At 38.5% G+C, this 16,093-nt stretch overlaps 1 protein-coding gene across 4 annotated transcripts in view; it reads left to right on the top strand.

The window, feature by feature from the left end:
* Positions 1–16,093, top strand: part of Rev3l (REV3 like, DNA directed polymerase zeta catalytic subunit) — a 150,716-nt gene that overhangs the window by 58,517 nt on the left and 76,106 nt on the right. For all 4 annotated transcript variants that reach the window (XM_036169236.1, XM_036169238.1, XM_036169239.1 and 1 more), the window contains 5 exons: positions 8,962–9,058; positions 13,403–13,497; positions 14,557–14,661; positions 15,281–15,365; positions 15,453–15,601. In XM_036169236.1, coding sequence (XP_036025129.1) covers positions 8,962–9,058; positions 13,403–13,497; positions 14,557–14,661; positions 15,281–15,365; positions 15,453–15,601 — 531 coding nt within the window. The remainder of the gene's footprint in view (positions 1–8,961; positions 9,059–13,402; positions 13,498–14,556; positions 14,662–15,280; positions 15,366–15,452; positions 15,602–16,093) is intronic.

Raw genomic sequence — 16,093 nt, 5'->3', positions numbered from 1 at the left:
GGATACTATGTGCAGAGTTCTAGTATACAATGTTAAATTCACTAATAGTTTTTTAGTTATTTTTAGCTCTCCAACAGTTAATATCCTTATGTGGAGCAATTTAGATGCAATAAAACTTTTAGAAAGAAAATATTTTATAGTGACAACATATACTACATACTACATTCATTTGAATGCATAAAGATTAATGCCTTGAACCCAATCTGTTACTCCCCTTCAAAGACCAAAATAATTCATTTATTTATAAATTACAATACTAGCTAATAATAACCTCAAGTTTTAATGACATTCTACTTTTTTCATCTCAGTGTCTTAGAGTAATATAAAGTCTCTCATAAGAAACGAGATTTTCTGGATGAATAGTTCTCCTTAGGTCCTAAGAATCACTGTGAAAAAAAACTCATATAAAGAAGATTGAGATAGGCTTGATTGCCTATTAGCTTTTTTGTGAAAGGATAGCACTGTGGAGCACGGGAATAACTCCACACTCGAAACAGCTCATATATATTCACCTTAACTTTGACAGTGATACTGTGGTACTTCAGTAGAGAAATAGCTTGCATAGAGTCACCTACACTTTGACAGTGATAATGTGGTAATTCAGTGCAGAAAGAATTGTCATTTCAAAAATTACTTCTAGAATTGTTGGATGTCTATATGTCAGGACTGGTACATATAGTTTATTGGTTTATGTTTTGTGTGGGTGTATGCGCACATGTACATCCATGTGCCTTCCCCTGTGTGTGTCTGAACATTGAATCCAGAAGTCTGTGCATCCTAGACCAGCATTCTACCACTAATCCACATCCCTCTTTGTTGTACTTTTTATTTTGATGCAGGGTCTCACTGAGTTGTCCAGGCTGGTCTTGAACTCAATCTTTAGCCCATGGAGACATTGAACTTGCAATACTCCTGCCTCAATTGCCTTAATTACAGGCCTGCACTACCATCCCAGATGAGTTATACATTTTTTAAAACATTGAGATGCATTACAGATGTATATGTAAAATGCAAACTATCAAATATTTTAGCTGAAAATCTGCCCAACCTTGAATTTGAAAGGGAAGTTTTAGATACAATATCCATGAAGAAAAAAATTGATAAGTTGGGTTTTGTTAAAGTTTAAAACTTCTGCTCAGTGAAAACATATTTTAAAGAATGAAAAGTTGGGGCTGAAGAGATGTCTCAGCAGTTAAGAACACTTGCTTCCCCTGTAGAGGACCCAGGTCACTTTCAAGCACCTACGTGGTAGTTCTCAACAATCTGTACCTATAGTTTCAGGGCTCCAGTACCTTCTTTTGTCCTCTATGGGCATCAGCAGCACACATGGAACACATACATACATGCAGGCAAACACTCAAACACATAAAATAAAAATGAATACTTTCATTTTATTAGTTCTTTGAGAATTTTTTATACAATGTGTTTAGATCATAATCACTTCCCTCCCAATATGCCTCCCAGATCCATCTCCCCTCTTCCCCACCCAACTTTGTGTCCTTTTTTTCCCATCTCATCAAGTTTATGTTACCTGTGTAGTCTTAGATATGTGGCCATCGCTGGAGTATGGTTAACCTGTTAGGGACCACACCCTTAAGGAAAACTGACTTTTCTCTTCCCGGTAGATGTCAGTACCAATAACTCCATAGTGAGAAGTAGATGTCCAACTCCCCTCTCCATGCTAGAATTTTGTCTGGCTTGAGCTTGCGTCAGTTTATGTATGATATCTTGACTGCTGTTAATGCGTATGTGTAACTGTCCTGCTGTGTCCAGAAAACACTGATTCTTTGCAGTAATTTACTGCTTCTGACTCTTACAATCTTCCTATCATCTTTCCTACAATGATCCCTGAGCCTTAGGGGGAAGGGGCACATACAGATGTCCCATTTAGGTCTGTGCATTCCGCAGTCTCTTTTTCTCTGTACCCTGACCAATTGTGGGTCTCTGTTAATCACCATCTCCTCAAAATGAAGTGTCTCTGATGAGAATTGACAGGTGTCCTGTTAATCTATGGGTATTATTATAAATCATTAGGATTCTGTCTAATACTATGCCCATTTAGCAGAGCAATAGTAAGTTCTCTCTTAGGGCCTATGACCTGTCTAGCCCCAGGTTCCTGTTTCCAATGTCAGTGCCAGATAAGGATTTCAACTTGTGGAGCAAACCTTAAATCCAACCAGAAAGTGAATGGTTCCTCTCAGGACCTTTGTGCCGCTGTTGTGCCAGGAGCCGATCGTTTTTCTAGCTTGCAGAATTCACAGCTGAGTAAAATTGGTGACTGCTTTTCTCTTCTTGTGGCGTAGCACCTTGCAGCACTATGAAATCTAGCCGGTAGAGATAACACTTCCTGGTGGATGTCAACTTCATTTCCCTTTGTATTCTATGAGTCAGGTATGTGTGTGTTTATGTGTATGTTTAGCAGTAGAGTTTTATCTTCAAGTTCTAGAGAGTAATCAAGAGCATTGGCTATACCCTTTAGTTCAAATATATCACACAAGTACCCCTGATAGTCTTTAAGGGACACTCAGACTTCCCTTTGGAACTTTACAAGGCATACTTCTATCATCTTGCACTGCTCCCGGATTATTCCCCAAATTTGGTGGCTATTGGATCTCACTTGGTAACAGCTCCAAAGGAGATAACCCATTCCTGGCACTGGGCTTTTTATTTGTTATTCTGTGGTGTTTAGTAGGGATACTGTTGCTTGTTATGGAGTGACTCTTTGTATTTGTGTATGTATATATTTCAGGAAGCTTTTCATTATGACGTTTTGAAATCTCTGTAGTGTTAGTTATCCCTCCTGTGGTGGTTTGAATAAGAATGACCCCCATAAGCTCATATATTTGAATGCTTAGTCACCAGGGAGTGTAACTCTTGATGGGATTAGAAGAATTAGGAGATGTGATCTTGTTGGAGGAGGTGTGTCACTGGGGGATGGGCTTTGAGGTTTCTCTCTGCCTACAGATCAGGATATAGAACTCTCAGCTACTTCTCCAGCGCCATGTCTGCCTGCATGCCACCATGCTTCTTGCCATGATGGTAATGGACTAACCCCGAAACTGTAAGCCAGCCCCAGTTAAAAGGTTTCTTTTCTAAGAGTTGCCTTGGTCATGGTGTCTCTTCACAGCAGTAGAACACTGACTGAGACGTTTCCCATAGTCAGTACTGTATCTTACCATCCCATCCCTTTCCCATTTAACCCTTTCTGTTCTGTTTTTCTTTAACCCAGTATGCTACTGCATTCTCCTTCCCTCCCTTGCACAATTCTTCCCACTGTGGCTTCCTCCTAACTTCCTGACCTCTGTGGGTATTCCAAATGGAAAAAAAAAGTATCTGAAGATTCAAAACTAACACCCACAAATGAGAGAAAGCATCATTTGTCTTTCTAGGTCTGGGTTACCTCAGAATACTTTTTCCTAGCTCCATCCATTTGCTGCTGTATCCCAAGTGCCTTGGGTCCTGGAGCTTAGGGCATTGAAGGAATGAAGAAAAGACAGACACAGGTGCAAAGAAGCTGGGATCAGGTGGCTTTCTCTCACCCCTACCTCTGTCACAGTGGGAACTCAGCACGTTTATTAGATTCAGCAGTGGGGGAGGGCTTAGTCTGAATAGGAGGTCTCTGTAGGCAAGCAGTCTTAGGCTGTAAACATCCTTCATAGGAAGTGATTGTTGCCAGTCCTCACACACTGGCCAGTCTTTCATAAAACACTCACATCTGACTCCTGGGGAAAGCCTGGTCATCCCTCTTGAGCCAGCCCGTAGGAGTAATGGCTTTGCTAATTTCCCACAGGCCAGTTGGTCTTGGAGTTCTCAACAGCACATGCACATGCGAAAATACATATTCACTCAGACTTCACTCACTCAGGGCTTCCTCTACTCCCTATAATTTACCTGTGAATTTCATAAGTTCATTTTTCTTGACAGCTGAATAATATTGCATTGTGTAAATGTTCCACATTTTTCTTATCTATTCATTAGTTGATGGACATCTATGCTTTTTCCATTTCCTGCTATTATGAATAGAGTAACAATGAACATAGATGAGCAGGTGTCTGTATAGTAGGATATATGGAGTCTTTTGAGTATATGCCCAACAGTAGTATAGCTGGATGGACCATGTGGTAGATGTATTTCTAGCTTTTTGAGGAACTTCTACACTAATTTCCATAGTGGCTATATGACTTTACATTCCCACCAGCAATGAGTAAGTATTATTCTTTGCCCATGACAGTATTTTTGTTGTTTGTTTTTGACAGAGTCTGTCTTCATATCCCTGGCTGCCCTGGAACTCACAATCCTTGAGTTAACAAAGATCCACCTGCTTCTGCCTCCCAAGCACTGGGACTTGGTGTGTGCCACTACACCTGGCTGTTACTTTGTTCTTGTTGATGTTTGTCTATTTAGTTTTTAATCTTAGCTGTTCCAACTGCAGTAAGACAAAATATCAGAGTAGTTTAATTTGCATTTCTCTTACAGCCTGGGATGATGAACATTGTTTAAAAATATCTCAGTCATTTGTGTTTCTTCCTTTTTACACTGTTTACTTCCATTCTCCATTTTTAAATTGTGTTGTTTACTTGGTGTTTAGTTTTTTTAAAATTGTGTTGTTTTCTTGATGTTTAGTTTTTTTTTAATGCTCTGTATATTCTAGAACTTAATCCTCTGTAACATGTATAGCTGATAAATGATTTTTTCAGATTCTGTAGGCTACCTCTTCACTGATGTGATGTTGTCCTCTGCTGTACAGACACTTTTTAGTTTCCTAAGGTTCCATGTATTACTTTTCTCCATGCATACATTTTTTGGGGTCATGTTCAGATGTGCCGATGAATTCAAGTGTATTTCTCACTTTTTCCTCAGTCAGACTTAGGATAGAAAGTTTTATTTTGAGGTCCTTGGTCTATTTGGAGTTGAGTTTTATGAGGGGTGAGAGATAAGGATCTAATTTCATTCTTCTACATGTGGCTTTCCAATTTGACCAGCACCATTTGTTGACAGTGCTGTCTTTGCTCTAATATGTTGGCATCTTTGTCAAGAAGAAGGTAGCTTTAGGAGTGTGGATTTATGTGTGTCTGCAATTCTGTTCCATTTGTCAGTGTGTGTTGTTTTACCAATACCACGCTGGTTTTTTACTGTAGTATCCTAGTTTGTTTTCTATTCTTAGGATAAAGACCATAACCAAAAGCAGCTTGGGGTGGAGCTTGGGGTGGGGAAGAAAGGGTTTATTTGGCTTATATATCTTGAGTCACAATCCATTGAGAGACTCCCAAGGCAGGAACCTAGAGACAGGAATTGAGGCAGAGGCCATGGAGGAGTGCTGCTTATTGGCTTACTTCACTTGACTTGTCCATTTTGCTTTTTTTATACATCCTAGGACCACCTTCCCAGGGATGACACCACCCACAGTAGTCTGGATCCTTTCACATCCATCAAGCAAACGCCCCTCATAGGCTTGCCTACAGGTCACTGTGAGGGGCATTTTCTCAACTGAAGCTACCTCTTTCCAGGTTACTATAGGTTGGGTCAAGTTGACAAACACCAACCAGGACACATGTGGAATAACTATGTGCTATAACTTGACATCTAGGATGGTGATACTTCCAGCCATTCTGTTATTGTGCAGGATTATTTTGACTATCCTGGGTCTTTGGTTTACATATGAGATGTAAGTTTTGGTTTTTTGTTTTGTTTTGTTTTGTTTTGTTTTGTTTTGTTTTTTGAGATGTTAGTTTGTTTTTTTCAGTTTCTGTGAAGAATTGCATTGAAATTTTGATGAGGATTGCATTGAATCTGTAGATTGCTTTTGGTAGGATGTGCCATTTTCCCAATCCATAAGCATGGAAGGTCTCTCCATCTTGTGATAGCCTCTTCAATTTCCTTTTTCAGTGTTTTGAACTTTTCAGTCTACAAATCTTTTACCTTTTTGGTTAGGTTTATTCTAAGGTATATTTTTAAACGTTTACTTATTTTATAAATACATATGTTTTGCCTGCACTTGTGTGTGTGTGTGTACCATGTGTGCGCCTGGGGCCTGCAGAGGCCAGAAGAGAGTGGTAAATCCCCTGGAACTGGAATCAAGGGTGGTTGTGAGCTGCAGTGTGGGTGCTGGGAACTGAACTCAGGTTTACTGCAAGAACATCAAGTGCTCTTAACCACTGAGATACCTCTCAAGCCTCAAAATACACAAGCACGTAAATATGTATGTATTTTAGGCTATTGTGAATGGAATTATTTTCCTGGTTTCTTAGTCAGCGTGTTTTTCATTTCTACGTAGGAGGGCAACTGATTTTTGTGTGTTCATTTTTATGTCCTGCTACCTTCGTGACTCTCGGCTTAGGAGATTTCTGTTGGAGACTCTAGGGTCTTGTAGGCATAGAATCACAGCTTCTGAAAGCAAGGGTGCTTGGACTTCTTCCTCGCCTGTTTGTATCCCTTTTATCTCCTTGACTTGTCTATTGCTGTAACAAAGACTCCAATAGGAATGGAAATAGTGGGCGTTTTTATCTTTTCCTGATTTTAGTGGACTTTCTTTTGAGTTTTTCTTCATTTAACAAGATGTTGGCTGTAGGCTTGCTGTATTATGTTGAGATATGTCCCCTGCTTTCTTCGATTCCCTGGGACGTTTACCATGAAGGGATGTTGGATTTCATCAGCAGCTTTTTCTACATCTAATGAGATGATTGTATGGTTTCTGTTCTTGTGTATATTTATGTGGTGGATTATGTTTACTGATATATTAATATGTTGAACCATCCTGCATCTCTGGGATGAAACCAACTTGATCATGGTGGACAGTATTTTGGGTGTGTTTTTTAAATTCGGTTTACAAGTATTTTATTGAGAATTTTTGTCAATCAGAGATACTGGCATACAATTTTCTTTTTTGATGGGCTTTTGAATGGTTTTGCTGTCAGGTTGATAGTGGCAGTATTTGAAAGTGTTCCTTCATATATATATATATATATATATATATATATATATATATATATATGAATAATTTGAGGAATATTGGTGTTCTTTGAAGATGTAGTAGAATTCTCTGCTGAATACATTTGTCCCTGGGGTTATTTTTAGTTGGGAGATTTTTAATTATTGCTTTTATCTCAATTGTATTTCATAGGTCTATTTAAATTTTTTATTTAATCTTGATTCATCCATTTTTTAAAAATTTTCTAGTTTACTGGAAAACAGATTATAAAGTAATTTTCAAGTCTTTATGATTCTCTAAATTTTTTTCAGTGTCTGTTGTGATGTCTCTATTTACATCCTTAATTTTATTGGTTTAGATAATCTCTTTTTGGTTAATTTAACTAAAGGTTTGTCAGTGTTGTTAACCTTTTTAAAGAATTAACTTCATTTCATTGATTCTTTATATTTTTTTCTCCTGTTTCATTAATTTCAACCCTTATTGGCTTATGTCTACCTGTCTACTTTTGGGAGGTGTTCTTTGCTGTAGTATTTCCAAGGCCTTTAGGTGCATCATTAATTTATTAATTAAAGATCTGTCAAATTGACTGAACCAGCATCCAGGGAGCCTGCACAGGACTGACCTAGGCACTCTGCATATATATATTACAGTTGTGTAGCTTGGTCTTCTTGTGGGACACCTAGCCTTGGGAACAGGGGCTGCCTCTGACTCTTTCACTGGCTTTTGGGTCCCTACTCATCGTACTGGGTCGCCTTGCCTAGTCCTAATACCTGGGGAGGTGCTTAGTCTTGCTGTAACTTGATAGGCCATGTTTTGTTGATGTCCATGGGAGGCCTGCCTTTCCTGAACAGAAATGGAGGAGTGGATTGGGGGATAGGAACGGGGTCTGGGGAGGGACTAAGAAGAGAGGAAGGAGGGGAAACTGCAACCCAGATGTAAAATCAATTACTTAATTAATTTAAAACGTCTCAGATTTTTGATGTAAGCACTTAGTGCTGTAAACTTTCCTCTTAGGATGGTCTTCACTGTGTCTCAAAGATTTAGCTTTATTGGCAGTCTCAGAGAGACAATGCGAACAAATCTCCCACAAGAATTATGTACTAGGAAAATATTAATTAAAACTAGAAAGATCTACCCTTACACACCTGTTATAAAAGACCACATTTCAAAAGATTCATGATAACATGCTGACCTGTGTGTTAAACCGTAGCATTTCCCACTCATTGCTGATGGCAGATGTGAAATAGTAGTCACTTGGAATACAATGTCATCATCTCACGGCATTAATTGTACTTACAGAGAGTTGACCCAGCTGTTGTTCTCTTTGGTGTTTGCCCAAGTGCTTTAAAATGTAGACCCACCAAGTCTGGAAGCACATTTTTGCAGCAACTTCATTCATAGATACTAAAAGTATGAGACAATTAAGATGTTCACTGAATAAAAGAATTGATCATATCACTATTCATGGTTATTTCTGGAATAAATTGTATGCTTTTGTTTCTACATTAAGGTCAAAATATATTTTCATTTTCCAGCCAAATTTCCACATGGATTTATTGAGGCTCAGAATACTGTAGCAATTTGAACTCTAAAAAATACAGTTCTCTATTTTTTAATGAGATGTTAATTTATTTACATGAACATTTCGATATATACTTTTATTATACCTTTGAAATTTTATAACTGTTAGTCAATTCATTGCAAACACTTTTTTCTACTCTTAGTTTGGAATTACTGTACTCAACTCTATATGTAATCCTGTTTATCAGTGAATCTTTAAGATAGGATGTTAGGTACTCTTATAAAATTTCCCAGATGTAGTGCCGCGTGCCTTTAATCCCCGCACTCAGGATACACAGTCTGCCAGGACTTGAGTTTGAGGCTGTCTTCGTCTACATAGTGAGTTCTAAGTCAGCCAAGGCTGTGTGATGAGACCCTGTCTCCAATAAATAAATAGATAGATAGATGGATTTATTAGATAAAAAGTTTAAAAGTATAATTTATTTAAATTTAATTTTACCTTTATTTTCTAGGTGATACATCACATGGAGCTGGATCATTCAAGGATCAGTTATCAGGAAATTCTGCTGCTGGTACTTTATTTAGGTGGGAAGAGGATGAAATACCAAGGTTAGCCAATGTTGTCAAAGAAGTGAAAATTTTATGTATGTTCTGACTGTGATAGTTACCATTGGTTATCATGCTTAATAAAGGAATCTGAAGTAGGCTGTTATATTTCTTGCCAGTTTTAATCTTCATCATATAGTCTAACTTGAGGTCTTATAAGTTACCAGGTTAAAAACTCAGTTATTATAAAATAGCAACTGAAATGGCACATATTTTTAGGTTTCTAAATTATTGAGTTATAGAAATACATACATGACAAAATACAACTTATTGTTGCTTTGAACTGTTTTGTAGATTACACTGTTTGTTAAGGTGTAATATATCACATGCTTAGATTCCCCCATAAGGCAGACCTGTACCTTTCTAATGACTAGTCAGGGGCTTTTCTGTGTAAAGTTAGGGGTTCTCTTTGTCCCGCATAGCACTGCTCAGCTCTCTTGAGCCTCCTATTGGTCGCTGTGTCATTGGCAGCATGGTTACAGTTTCCCTCTCTTTAACAACATGCATGTTGCTTGATTTTCAGAAGGTTTTAAACTTATATTTATTTATCTGTTGTGTAAGTGCACACATGCACAGAGATCAGAGGACAGTTTGTGGGAGTCAGTTTTCTCCATCTACCATATAAGTCTTGGGCATAGAACTCAGGTCATCAGTTTGGTAGCAAATGTTTTTACCCAATGAGCCATCTTACTGGCCTTGATTTTTTTTTTAAATTTATATTTATTATTTTAAACTATATTTATTTCATGGTGTGTGTGTGTGTGTGTGCGTCCGTGCGTGTGTGTGTCCGCGCACGCGTGCACACATACGCATGCACATGTATTATTGCACAAGTGTGGGGGTCATAAGACAAATCTCAAGTTGGTCCTTTCAGCCTACCATGTAGGATCTGGGGATCAAATTTAGGACTTTAGGCCTGCCTGCAAGCCCCCTGCTGAGCCATCTTACTAGCCCACTGATCTTTGTGGGGTTGGGTTTTGATTTTTCTATTCATTCATTCATTCATTCATTCATTCATTCATTTATTGTGTGTGTGTGTGTGTGTGTGTGTGTGTGTGTGTGTGTGTGTGTATGCGTGTGCACATGTGGAGGCCAGAGGTCATGGTTAGGTATCTTCTGTAGTCACTTTCCCCCTTGTTTCTTGAAAGTCTTTCACTGAACCTGGAATTTACCAATTAGGTGGAACAGCAAGCCCAGAGAACTCTCTCTCTCCTCTCCCTCAGGGATGGAGTCACAGACTAAGGGTGCTACACCGAGAGTTTTACATAGACCCTGGAGAACCCTCTGTCCTCTCCCTCAGGGATGGAGTCACAGACTGAGGTTCCACACCCAGAGTTTTACATAGACCCTGGAGAACCCTCTGTCCTCTCCCTCAGGGATGGAGTCACAGACTGAGGTTCCACACCCAGAGTTTTACATAGACACTGGAGAGCTAAACCTGGTTCTCATGTTTGTGTGGCAAGCAGTTTACTGACTGAGCTATCTCTCAGCTCACTGATTTTTTTTTCTTTTTTCTTTTCTTTTAGCATATTTGTATATTTATGTGTGAAGAATGGGATGGGCCACTAATATTCACTGACTTTATTTTTTATTTTATATTAAGAAAAGTTATTGCTAGGAGATGGTTGTGCATGCCTTTAATCCCAGCACTTGGGAGGCAGAGGCAGGGAGATTTCTGGGTCTGAGGCCAGCCTAGACTACATAGTAAGTTCCAAGACAGCCAGAGCTACACAGAGAAATCCTGTCTTGAAACAAACAATTAAAAAAACAAAGAAAACATTGGTTGAATTTAAAATAATTATGAAAATACTTGTTTTTGTTTTTGTTTGTTTGTTTGGTTTTTGGTTTTTTGAGACAGGGTTTCTCTGTAGCTTTTGGATCCTGTCCTGGACTAGCTCTGTAGACCAGGCTGGCCTCGAACTCACAGAGATCCACCTGCCTCTGCCTCCTGAGTGCTGGGATTACGGGTGTGCGCCACCACCGCCCGGCTCCAAAAATACTTGTTTTGAGTGGTGGCTATATTCTTATAATCCCAAGACTTAGTAGGTTGAAGCACAAAGATTGGAAGTTTGAGGATAGATCAGGTTGTTTAGTAAAATCCTGCCTGATAAACCAAACCAAAGATACATTTTGCTTAGAGCTTACCTAATTGCCCTACTTTGTTTTCAGATATTGTGACCAAAAGCAGCTTTGGAAAAGTAAGGACTTATTTCATCTTACAGCTCAGTACATCATGAAGGAAAGTCAGGGCAGAAACTCAAGGCAGGAATTTGAATGCAAGAACTGAAGCAGAACCACCAAGGAGTGCTGTTTACTGCTTTGTTCTCTGTGGCTCCCTTAGCGTGTTTTTTTAATACAACCAAAGATCTGCCCAGAGTGGTACTGCCCAGAGTAGATTGGGCCAGAAATTTGACCACCAGCTTGAGATGTAGTCTTGATCACTTCTGGATCACAACTTGTGTGTGTGTCAACACTGAGGAAACAGTTGCCAGGAGATTCTGCCTCAGTGATGCTGGTCTCCTACCAATCATAACTGCTTCCTTAGCCCCTGCTAACCAGCATCAGTTGTTTCAGAAAAGCAAAGGTTTCACTTCAGTAATGCTGATTTCCTGTTAAGCGTAGCTGATTATTCTTCAGTCCCAGCTGACCAGAAACCACAGATTCTTATTACAAAATACCACACAAACAGCCCTGATGGAATCTTTGCTTCCCTCTGAAACTTGACAAGTGAGACCTCTATTATCTGCACCTCTTGTTTTAGCATTCCTATTTTCCAAGTTCCCATAACAGCTCACTAAACTCTCAGTACCCTTTCAAGCTTAGAGCTCCACATTCTTCTGCAGTCCTCCATCAAAATAATACGATCAAGTCTGTTGCAGCAACCCCACTCCTGGTACCAGTTTCTGTCTTAGTTGATTTCACTATAGCTGTGATAAACACTGACCAGAGTCTACTTGGGGAAGAAAGGGTTAATTTATCTTACACTTCCCAGATCACTGTCCATCACTGGGAAAAATTAGGGCAGGAACTAAAGCACAGCCCATGCTTTCCATGACTTGCTCGGCTTTCTTATACAACCCAGGATTACCTGCCCATGACTGGCACTGATCACAGTGATATGGACCCTCCCACATCAATCATTGACTAGGAAAATACCCCCAGACTTGCCTACAGAGCAAGCTGGTAAAGACATCTTCTTGAGGCTTTCTCTTAGATTACTCTAGCTTATGTCAAGTTGACATGAAAACCCACACTAATTTAGTTTCAGCTCTTCAATAGGTACTTGAGAGATTTCCATATTATAAAATTACTTAGGGCTTCTTTTCCACCTAAAGTTAAGAAAGATTCTTGTTAACTAATGGTAAAAATTGTTATTACTGGAATATTCTGTCAGAATGAGTCTTTAAAGGTTTTCAGGTAATAAGGGTAATCACTGTCCCTGAAGTCTGCTTATTAACAACATCTGAAGCCTCACACAACAGTCTTCTTTCTTGTCAAGTCATAAAAGTGTAATAAAGGTACACTGACTGGGATTAAAATTGGAATTGTACTCTAACAGAAATTTAATTCTAGAATGTTTGTAAGAAGTCTTACCGTTTTCAAGAGTTCTAAAAATTAACACAGGGGAAGATATAACTAGGTAAGCTAGTAAGATTAGGCTCAGTGAGATTAACTCACTTAAACACAGATGAATGGGTAGGCTTCCTTTTCTTTAGTATGCGTGTGTTTGTTTGTTTATGGTCTTACTGTAGTCATGCTACCACTGACTCTACTTCCCTCATGCTGGGATTGCTGTTCGCCAGTCGTGTGGTTTATCACATCAGTAGTCGTGAAAAGTTTTAAAGCCTCTGCAGCTCAGGAGTGGCTGGGGACAGGAAGAATAGTGACTCTCATCTGCCCACTTTTCAGTATGATTGCCTTCCCTTGTCCGAAAATCATGTATGATTGTAGGAGGAAAATGCTTCTAGGTGATTTACATTATATGTTTATGATTTTTCATATATCCTTATGTTGTCCCTCTGTTGTCCCAGCCATTTTCTTTAGGTAGACCTGCATGTTGAACATTAAATATTTCTTACATGTAAAATATGATTCTGAATATATAGGCTACATTTTAAATGGTATCAATAGGTTTTCCTTACAATTTTTCTTATCCTGTTAATTTATTATATATACATAGTATCATGAATAATCATGAATTCATTTAATATTCTCATGTTTTCTCATGACTACCCAAACATAAAATCCTGCATAAGAAAAATCTTAGGTCCCCAGCAACAATAACAGTTTGGGAAGTTTGTGTGTGCTAGAACAGTTACTGTATTTATTGGTATCATTTCATTACAGCTCGTTATTATTGGAAGGTGTTGAGCCTCTGAGTACATGTGAATTAGAAGTGGATGCTGTAGCTGCTGACATCTTAAATAGGCTGGACATTGAGGGTATGCACACAATTTTTCCTATTACGTAAAACATAATGTTGAAAGCAGGATAGAAGCATTACTGGAGAAGATAGATAGTATAGAAGGAGAAAGCAAGGTTCTTTAAGTATGCTCTTTGTCTCCGATGGGAGGGCGTGTTGGCAGCTTTCTGTTGCATTGACAAAAGAAAGACTCCTTGGGCTTCTCAGTTTCAGAGGTTGCAGTCCATGCTCATCTGGCTCCATTACTTCCGGGCCTATGGTAAGACATGGCAGAAAGGCATAATGAGCAAACTTGTTCACCTCGTGAAAGCTAGGAATCAGACAGAAAGGGACCGAGACAAGACAAGTCCTGCAACACTCCCACTCTCCGTGACCTACCCCTTCCAACTGCGCCACCCCTAATAGCCCATTCAGCTCTAAATTGAATGAGTCATTCCATTGATTAACTTCGTGCCCTTATAATCCAGTCACTTCTTAAGTGCAGCCGCCGGCCTGGGACCAAGCCTTCAACACATGACTCTTCAGAAAACATTTCGTATTTATCACAATAGGTAGTCATTTTGCTCGTTTGTATTTTCGTCTGCATGACTGTGTTTACCTAGATGTGAAACTAAGTGGCGCAAATAACATTAGCCAGCATAAAGTAATTTCATATACTCTGCCTTTTAATTGTTTTATATGCAGACTGTCTGCCATGAAGAGAAGTTTTAGACTTACCTCTCATTAGATCTTTGACTTTTATTTACTTGGGTTTCCCCCCCCCCCCCCAGTCATTAGAGGGAAAAAAAGCTAGAAAGGAAGCAGCGTGATAAACTTAAGAGTTGGGATAATTTGTCCATTATAGTGTACACAGTGAGTGTTTTTCTTTAAAGATAGTGAGTGCCTTTATCCCCAGTACTGAGGAGACGTAGGCAGGCAGATCTCTATGAGTCCCAGACCAGCCTGGGTTTCATAATGAGTTCTAATCCAGTCAGGAATACACAGTAAGACTACCCTACCCCCAAAAAGTATTTATTAAAGCTTAGGGGGTTTATAGAAAGAATTTTTCACTTTGACCCTTGTAGTATTGTGATTGCAGCTCAAATTGGCGGAAACCCTGGGCTGCAGGCCATATGGGAAGATGAAAAGCAACGGCGAAGAAACAGAAATGAAAGCTCTCAAATCAGCCAGCCGGAGTCACAAGGTAAGATACTGAGAATCCTGGATCTCGGCTTAGAGACACCATTTGATTTGTTTGACTTGGAAAGTGTCAGCTAGGAAACACTGTCCTCACTGTTTTCTGAAACTGTCATATAAATCCTCACCTTGATGTACAACTTTGAGGAAAATAGTCATTTGTTATTAAATATTGCTATATTCTGAAAGAATTTGAGTTCAAATGCCACAGAAAATAGCAGAACTTTAAAAAGTGTAAAGGAAAACCCAGAAAATTTAATATTGTAATAAGTCTCTATTGACGTTCCATTAAAATTTTAAAACTTCACTGTTATATCTAGAGTGCCAAAAATGTTTTGATAAAATGTGTCTTTTTATGCCCTTTAAAATCGAAATATATTTTACAAAGGAGAAAATTTCTCATTTTGAAGTATATGATGTGTTTGTGGGCAGAGAACCCTTTTTGTTCTGTTTCATTGTTTAATAACATCCATTTTCTTTAATGTAATTCTCTGACAAGACTGCATGTAGATGGCAGGCTCTGGGCTAGGAGGAAGGTAAACATTGCTGTGATTTTTTTCAGAGCTCCTTTACGGAGAGAGGAGTATTGCATTCGTTTGCTTTCTAACCACTTTTCTAATTTAAAGACTGCAGATTTGTGCCAGCAACAGAAAGTGAAAAACTATTTCAGAAGAAACTTCAAGAAATTCTCAAACAGAATGATTTCTCTGTGTGAGTGATTATTTATCATAGATTTCAGTGCTAATTTTATTGCTTTGTTATATAGTTTTTTATAAAAATTATGTTTTAATTAAGCAGAACATTATCAGGATCTGTGGACTACAGCAATGGATCCCAAGAGTTCTCTGCTGAATTAACATTGCACTCTGAGATTCTTTCTCCTGAAATGCTTCCGTGTACGCCAGCCAATATGATAGAAGTCCACAAAGACACAGATTTGAGCAAAGGTGAAATTATCTGATTATCTTTTCAATTAAACAGAAAATACTAAAACAAACATCATTGCATTGGACACCTAAGTTAATATTTGGCTGTTTCCTAGTTTGTTTGTTTGTTTGTTTGGTTTTCTCCTAAGAAATAAATATGGGTATAGCAGAAATTATTTCCTGTTCTTTTACCCTTTCTTCATCTTTAAAGATAAACACTGTGTTAAAATTGCTGTACACTGTTACGATGTAAAATTATGTGACGATTTTTTATATATGTATGTGCACAATATGTGCTGTTGCTTAATATTTCAAATTTTATGCAAATGATGCCATTCTTGGCATAGATTAAGCAACTTCCTTTTACATTAAAAATTTTGTATTTTTAAACAGATAATTGAGAAATTATTTACAAAGCATAAAATTCACTCATTTTAAGCACATAGTTACTCCATATGTTCTAATTTTAGTAAATGTCCATCAGCTGACAGGCAAGAAAGCAGCCATTCCTAG

This window comes from Onychomys torridus, chromosome 19 (assembly GCF_903995425.1).
Source record: "Onychomys torridus chromosome 19, mOncTor1.1, whole genome shotgun sequence".
NCBI lineage: Eukaryota > Metazoa > Chordata > Mammalia > Rodentia > Cricetidae > Onychomys > Onychomys torridus.
This window is presented reverse-complemented; position numbering and strand designations above follow the sequence as displayed.